We start from the raw sequence: 8,411 nt of genomic DNA, 5'->3' as shown, positions 1-8,411 counted from the left end.
TGGTGGTTGTGGTTGTTGTGGGGGGGGGGGGGGGGGGGGGGGCATTCATTCCAGATCCTTATCTCATATAAGGGTTTGGTATAGATTTTTGACGGACCACATGTCGTTCTTTACATTTACAGTTTTTACATTTTAGACTGGGGTGCCTCTACAATTTGCATACTTTTAAAGGGTGCCATGACTGTAAAGAGGTTGAGAAACCCTACTTTAGAGAAAAGGAAAAGTATGACACAAAGCTCCAGGGACCCGCAGTGGATACGGTTCAGCTTTGATGCCTATGGGTTTTGAATGGGATATGCAGCTAGCTTATATGTGTGGTATGAAGGTCAGGTGTCTGCAAAGTTTTTGCCATGTGGTTTCATTGTTTGCTCTTTATTTGCACTTCTTCTTTATTGCTGATAAATTTGCTCTCTCTTCTGCCTGCAATAAACTTGTATTTTTAGCATTTTTTTTTGAATGTTTATTTTTTAATTTATAGCCAACAGTTTTTTTTCTCCATGATCTGCAGACCATCAAACTTATTTATCAGTATATTAAAAGTTATTTTTGTTTGAGGAAACAAAATGTTAATCAGTTGTATTTAGTGATTTCAGCATATCCTTGTTTCAAACCAGTCTCCTTTTAATTACACCGGAGTTCTACTTTAAATAAGGCAGCGGTTGTTCCTCTTAAGTATCCCTGAACAAGATAATAAATTAAAGAGTACTTTCCATAGAGTAATCAAAAAAACTAAACAGGACATAAGAGAAAGTGTGGGAAGCAGTGGTAAAAGGATGACAGCATGTTAATAGGCGCATTGTGTTACTAAACTTAAATCAACAAATTAAATGGAGCATGCATTCATTCCGTTATGTATTGATTTCAACGTCTTGTTGGTTGCAGTTGGAGAAGTGCCCGGAATATGCCCAGAAGACTCAGATTTCATATGCAAAAACAAGAAATGCATTGAATACCACTTGGTGTGTGACTACAAGGCGGACTGCAAAGATTCATCTGATGAAGTTGACTGCAGTATGTATATGTTCCTTTTCCATTGCCTAGTCACTTGTTATTTTAACTTAGGGAAATGTTGTCTTTTCAGTCTTTTTTAGATAAACTTACAAAAGATATAGAGGGGATTTATCAAAACTGGAGCAGACAGAATCTGGAGCAGCAGTGCACGGCAACCAATCAGCTTCTATCTTTCGTTTTCAAATCTTAACTGAACAAACTCAAGAGAGGACGCTGATTGGTTGCCCTGGGCAACTGCTCCAGATTTAGTTTGCTACAGTTTTGATAAATTCCTCTCATTGTCTTTATGTAAATAATCTCACCAATGTATGGCAAAGAATAATTGTACTTTTAGTACAGTTTTTCTTTAAATAATACCTACCCTAGCAAGCCCCTTCAGTCTTATACATACCTGTCAACAGTCCTCAGAGGTCTTTGCTTTTGGGCTTCCTGGGGGCCATATATCCACCGCTTCGGAATTCCCTCCACCGAGTGCTTCTTATCTATTCATTTCTGTGGAGAGGCTGTCCACTGTTGGGATGCATAATAGATGGCCTCTCCATAGGAATACATAGCGATTCTTCTGTGCTTGCACTGAAGGCGAAGAGCCTGGTAAATAAGATTCTGCAGCATCAGCTGTATGGCTCCCAGTGGGCCACACAGCAAAGAACTCAGAGAAGCGAGTACAGGTAAATATATGACTTGAGGGGCATGCTGAGGGAAGATGTTGGGGGCTCAATTAAAGGCCAGTTCACAGAAATAGATATGCAGTCAGACAGACATTATATGAACACTTTCCATTTTCCTGTTATAGTAATTGTGCAGAATGTCTAAATATGATTGTACAGTCTAATAGACACTGTGCAATACAAGCCTGCATGAAGAAGTTTGTGCATGTGAAGGTACAGGACTATTAAGATATAAAAAGGTGGGAGCTTTAATGGATATGTGTGCTGAAAGTACAGTTATACATTAATGTGTTAAAAAAAATTGCATCTAAGTATAATTTTTAATGATGTATATACAGTACTTTGGGACAGCCGTTATGCTTATTAGATATGTACGCTATGCTTCCTCTTTTGCAGTACTACACAGTAGTTGTGTTTAACTGCAGCTTCTCACAGTGCAAGTCTGTGAGGCTGATTTACTATAGGAGTTGAGAATCTTCATTCAAAAACATTTGTGAATATTCACTTCAATTGCCCAGCAAAATCCTGTTCACTTTTGACACCAATCATGTGCCTATGCTTTTCATGTTATTGGATAATTAATGCGAATATTAATATCATTTTTTTGAGTGTAGATTTTAAATTGGTTTACTAATCCAGCCAGTAAGTCAGCCAACTCACACAAAACAATGGGAGTTTCCCCCTATTGATACTAAAAATATGAAAGTCATATCAAAAATTCATTTGGAGTGTATCAATAACCAAAACTTTTTTAAACTTGGATAAAATATGGACTGATTCAAACCCATGTCAGGTTTTTAGTTTTTTGTGGAAATCTTTCCATATTGAAAGGAAATGCCCTCCTATATAATTGTCACATGTGGGGACATGATGGTTAAAACAGTTTTGGATAGAGAGGGGTAGAGTTGAGCTTCTTGTCATGTTTTTATTTCAATCTGTGAGCCCACTGGGGACATTTTTCTCACTTGTTCTCCTTATAAAATCAAGACAAGTGGTTGGTTCCGAGACAGGAAGGCACATTCACCAAATAACTGGCAGATGGTCTAGCCTTGCCCCATTGTGCTAATATGTGGGCAACAAAAAACCTGATAGAGATCCTGACCTTTTCTGCTGTACTGTATCCAAAATTGAAAAAAAAAACAACCTCTTTTTGGCTTTAAAGTGCAGATTCGCCCTCACTTTCAACACTCTTTATTCTTATTTTTTACCCCTTCCTTTAATTAATTGATTACTTAATTGCATATATATTTTTTCATAAATACCTCTTTTGCTGATCTTGCTTCCCCACTTCCATCAGGGTATACCGATACTATGACATGTGTAAACAATATGATTCCCTGGCTAGAGTGTTGTTCAGATTACCAGAGTATCATCATGGGGGTTGGCAAAGAATACCAGGAAGTAATGGGGCAGGTGATTATCTGTCACTTTACTTTCTGCTAATCGAACCATTAAATGTAATAAAATGCTAATGTAAAATTGATATTTACTGTTAAATACAGGTTTTTATTTTCATGGATACTTTTGAGCTCTCTGCCTTTACAGAAAATGGTCTCCATTATGGATTCTCTGCCCTTACACAAAAGGCCACCAGAATGTAAAGGAGAAGTTGAGTGGGGAAGACTCTTTTGACATTTAGGGTTCCATCCACTGTTACATAATGACCTGCTAAAGCAACCAATGTGAAGGCGTAATATTTGCTTAGTAGAGAGATATTATATCATAGTGCATTAGTAATCTTGCTCCGTAATTGTAATAAGTGGAAAGCCAATATATCCTGTCATGGACCTGAGGTTGAGGAATGAGGAGAGGAGACTCTGCTCCATTGAAGTACAGGCTTCTTGAATGGCAAGGCCTACACTGTCAATTGGTAAGGGATCCCTTAAAGAGAACTATGAGGTGAGTGATTTCTACTCATCCTCATAGTTAGAGCTGACCTGTGACAATGAAGCTGCTACAGGTCGGCTCTATAGATCGGGAAGTGAGCGAACGCATACCGTCGCTCGCTCACTTCCCGATCGTCTCCCTGCAGTGAGTAGTGACTACTCAGTCACCATTCCCCGCAGGGATTTCTCCCCCTCCCCGCTCCGATCCTCCAGTGCTGAGTGGAGAAACGGACGGGGAGGGGCGGGGGGGCTTACACAGCTGGCTCTGCCTCTAGATAGGCAGAGCCGCTGTCGCTCACGCAGCTGTGTGGATCTCGACAGCATTGTCGGGGTCCATCCCGGCTGCGGGGATCTCGGTATATACTGAGCTTGGGTCACGGGAGGAGGTTAATATATGTCCTCCCATGACCCTTAAGAGAACTATGGAATATAAAGGTTACCCCATAGTTTTCTTTTAAAGTTTGCTGGTGGGGTGAATTAGCAATTGATGACTAAAGTCCAATAAGCATAAGAGCTCAGGGAGTACGCAGATGTCACATGACACAAAAATATGCCTCCATGAAATGCTAATGATGTGGATTTTACTAAAACCGTAAATGTACTTGGACTGCTTTTGCAGCTGGTTTTTAAAAGCTGATATATATGTAAGATTTATCTATTGTTACAAAAAGTTTTGTTTTTATTAACAAGGTCATTGTCAGTTATTATTGAGAAGTGATGAAAACATTGCAAATGCACCTCATACCCATTGTACTTGGCAAGCATTTCAGAGGCTTCCCATTGACAACAATGGAATAAAAAATTGTCATGGAACCAGCTGGTTTAAAAAAAAAAAAAAAATCTAACCTGAAAGGGAAAAGAATAAGCAACTGATATATCCTTCTTTGTCAGATCCCATTGATATTAACATCAGTGTGGCGAAGGAGCTTCAAAATCGTGTTTCAAATACAGTTAATAAATGCCAATTAATGCCATCTTTAAAGAATAGTAAAATGTTTTGTTTGGTGGTAATCTTCTATGAGATTTACTGGACGTGAAGTGAGCTGAGTACTGGAATGTATTGCTCCCTGCTATAACGTATCTTTGTAATACATAGGCACCTTCTCCATGGTGGGATCCCAGCTTCCCTCTGCTTGCTTTAGGCAACTATTAAAGAGTAATCATCCACATAGCCGAGTACTGCCTCACAAACACATAGAAACAGAGCTACTTCACAGCAGCACAAATCAAGCTCCAGCTGCAAGGATATCTGCATGCAAAGAGCAACTCCAGCCAATATGGAATTTGTTTTAGTTTTGGTAGACTGGTGAAACATCAGAACCTCTGTCTGTTTTTTTCCTATTTGGGAGACTGCCAGTTCTGCTGACAACATTGCCTGCCTACTGCAACATTCATGTGCACTCCCTCTTTCATGCCAGAGCTACTGATATGATTCCAGTAACATGCAGTAAGGTCTGTGCTACGTGAGGCATTCCCCCTGCCCGCCGACACCCTGCAGACGCCCCACCCCCATCCCGCCGATGCACCGCCCCCAATCGGCCACTGAGCTATGTGTGAAGTGGGGAGGGAGATGGGAGGAGACAGGGAGGAGGCTCACTGTCCCTCACTTGCTCGTCACTGGTGAGGCATCAAGATTGATGTCCTCCGTGTTTTTCTTTTCTTTTTTTTGATTGGACAGCTTTGCTATTGGTCCAAACCACCCACTGAGCTCAAGCCTCTAACACAAAGTAGAGGCTGTTGCAGCTTTTGCCTCACTATATGGTTACACAAGCAATGGGGAAACCCGCTGCTGTGTAAGCTAACTTAGCTTTCAAAAGCCAGATGCAGCGCCGCCTGTAATTAACAGGCTACACTCCGTCCATGACAGGTTACACACTTGACTTGAAGCTGACAGCTTTTTCCTCCATAATACTAGGTGAGGCTCTGCCTCCCCTGACCGGACGTCCCTGTGCTTAGGGGTCCAGTAGATAACAGTGGAAAGGAACTTTAACATCAAAGGAGACTTCTCTGCCCGATTTGCTCATTCAGAGAGTAAAGAGACACTCAAGTCAGTTCCACATCTCCATAAATGTTGCTCAGAATGCTTACACAAATACATTTTTATTTTGGTCTTTTAATGTTTAAGGTTTTTTTTTAAACAATTTAAATGAAATACTTTTTTGGGAAAGTTTAATAAATTATACCCATATTTTTTTAATAGTAAAAGGTGCATTAATGATACTTATTTCACTAGAAATGTTGGAAGGGGTTTCCACATATTTTCAGCCGTACAGTATATAAATTAATAACATTTAATATTTCATTTACTGTATATCCAATTAAAGAGCAATCAAAAGAGCAATCAAAAAAAAATTCCCCTAAACTTGATACCTAATTAGGAAAATATTTGCGAAATAAAATAGCCCACTATGCATTCCCTTTAAGAACACACTGGTAATAACAAGGGATGTAAGTCAGGTAAGCTGTTCCAAAACCAGGGCTATATTTCATTTAAATTTTAAATCAACTTGTTCATAATTTTCACACCCTGTTGAACAGCACTGAAGCAAGTGCTGAGATGAAAAATGGCTATTCCTTTGTGAAATTAAGTAAATGTACTAAGCCAGAATGAGCTAATCCCTTAATAGACTTATAGGAAATCGTACATCCAATAGGCGCAGATGAACCTGCTTCAGAGAGGGGCACAGCGGCTGTTGGTGTAAGTAAATCAAGCATTCATCTCGCCGCTTTCATAGCAAGGTGATTTCACTCTAAAGTACATAGCGGATGTCTCACTGGTGTCTAAGTATTAAAAGCCATCAATATTCTGCACTTAGGTCCCTACAGTGAATTACCCGGCAGCTGCAGTTTCCCACATCTGAGTTCCGTAGGTGATTTGGGATGCAACCTTACACAAGACAAGACTGATGAGTTTGATTGGACCGTGGCAGAAAGAGGTATTCTGCTAAATACAGATCACACACCCGGTAAGTGGATTATATATATAGATGGTAGGCTCAGTCAAACCTTTCCCATGCTAAAGGTAGACTTTTGCTGTATGTTTCCATTTTTCTTCTTAACCACCTCCCGTCCGCCGAATGTTGAGAAACGGTCGGACAGGAGTCTACTGGATGCGTGTGGGCGTCTTTAGACGTCCTTCGTACCCGCGCCCGCCCCCTGGTGCACACGAGCAGGAAACCACCAGAATTTTAAACAGCCAGCGATGGCCGTTTACTTACAAGAGGTCCACCGTCTGTAAAGACACCCGATCGCTTGTATGCTGCATCTCTCGGTGCGCCCCCCCCCTTACCTCTCCTGTCGCCGCCGTCCCCGCGATTCCCGGGCATCCATCCGGTATGGGCAATGTGGCTCCGTGCACTGAGAATGGAGGGAGATCAGTACACGACCTCCCTTCGCTCTCCTCCCCGGTCTCTGAATGCAGGAAGTGATGTTTACTACATCACTTCTGCATTCCTCGGTCACTCTCGGGTACAGAAACCAGAGAGAAGCTGATGAAGCAGATCTGTGCTTCATAAGCTTCTCTGGGGGTCCCTAGGTGACATTAGGGGTCTTAGAGACCTCTGAGGGGACCTGTGACTGTAATTTGATAGTTAAGTGTAAAAAATTGGTCACAAAATAAAATTTACACACACAAAAAAAACACCATTTTTTAAAAAAAAGTCCCCCACCTCCACATAGGTGCGCCTACACGCAAAAACGACGATTGCGCCAATTATGCAAGCACATGTTACCTATCGTGCGAACGTCGCAGTGAGAGCAATAATTCTAGGGCCATCAATTACTGATCAATTACTGATGACACTAAACTGATGAACGGTAAAATCTTTTAAAGCGTTGCCTATGGCCAATTTTGGGTTTTTCTATTTTTTTTTGCAATTTTGCGGGCGCGCACAATTTTAAGGCTTCACATGTTTGGTGTCTATTTACCCGACGTGACCCTGTATTTTATATTTTGCCAAAAAATTTTGTAATAATAAATGTTTCCTAATATAATAAAGGGAAAACAGTTTTTTTTTAAATTATTTTCTGTACTTTTTTCGTTATATAGTAAAAATTAAAATCTGTCCCCAAAAAATTGTATTTAATGAATTTCAGTACAGCGTTGCATGACGGAATAAATGTCAGTCACCGCAGCGCTGAATACTGAAAAATGGCCTGGACAGGAAGGGGGTATAAGCAAGTGGTTAAAGTGTATGACAACCCTTTTCTTTTTGGATAGAGTGGGCCAATGCCAGTGTTCAAATATTCCTTTAGGTGCCGTATTATCCAACTGTCTCTGAATTCTTTGTCCCTCGAGAAACTCCATGAAATAGATTTTACGTGTAGTACAAAAATCCAATTTTTTAGCCGAAAAATTTGAGTTGGTATATTTACAGGGCCCTCCTTACCATCTTGTCTTGAATTGTATTGTGACTGTAATGTCTTCCTTATATTGTAAAACGCTGTGCAAACTATTGGCGCTATATAAATACTGTATAATAATAATTTACATGTAACTACTTTCTGCAAATGTTTGACAATCTGCAACTCCCAGTTTGGCGAAATCAGCCACTTGTGTGTCAACTTAGACTAATGAAAGTTGTAGCGTTCTCTGTTCTTCGGGTGTAATTAGTTATCTGAACACTTAATGAATAAAGAAGGAAGTACAGAACATTCTACAGGACTGGAGTACACTGTGTCTTTCCATCTGTTCTCTGTATTTGGATCACATACAGGTGGAAGACCTTTGGAGTGTAAAAGTTTGTCCTTGAGAACTAATTAGTGGAAGTCAGTTGTAAGCTGCACAGGCCTTTATACGAAGCCAGGTTTATCTATACTCTCTCCAAAAATTCATACAATGCTGAAG

The 8,411-nt window shown here is 40.4% G+C and overlaps 1 protein-coding gene across 1 annotated transcript in view; it reads left to right on the top strand.

Moving 5' to 3' along the window:
* The window catches only part of MALRD1 (MAM and LDL receptor class A domain containing 1), a 153,086-nt gene that overhangs the window by 115,997 nt on the left and 28,678 nt on the right, over window positions 1-8,411 (top strand). The window contains exons 20-21 of the mRNA XM_018563970.1: window positions 883-1,011; window positions 6,382-6,531. Coding sequence (XP_018419472.1) covers window positions 883-1,011; window positions 6,382-6,531 — 279 coding nt within the window. The remainder of the gene's footprint in view (window positions 1-882; window positions 1,012-6,381; window positions 6,532-8,411) is intronic.

The sequence above is a fragment of the Nanorana parkeri genome, unplaced genomic scaffold (genome assembly GCF_000935625.1).
Source record: "Nanorana parkeri isolate BGI_ZX_2015 unplaced genomic scaffold, ASM93562v1 scaffold23, whole genome shotgun sequence".
Lineage (NCBI taxonomy): Eukaryota > Metazoa > Chordata > Amphibia > Anura > Dicroglossidae > Nanorana > Nanorana parkeri.
This window is presented reverse-complemented; position numbering and strand designations above follow the sequence as displayed.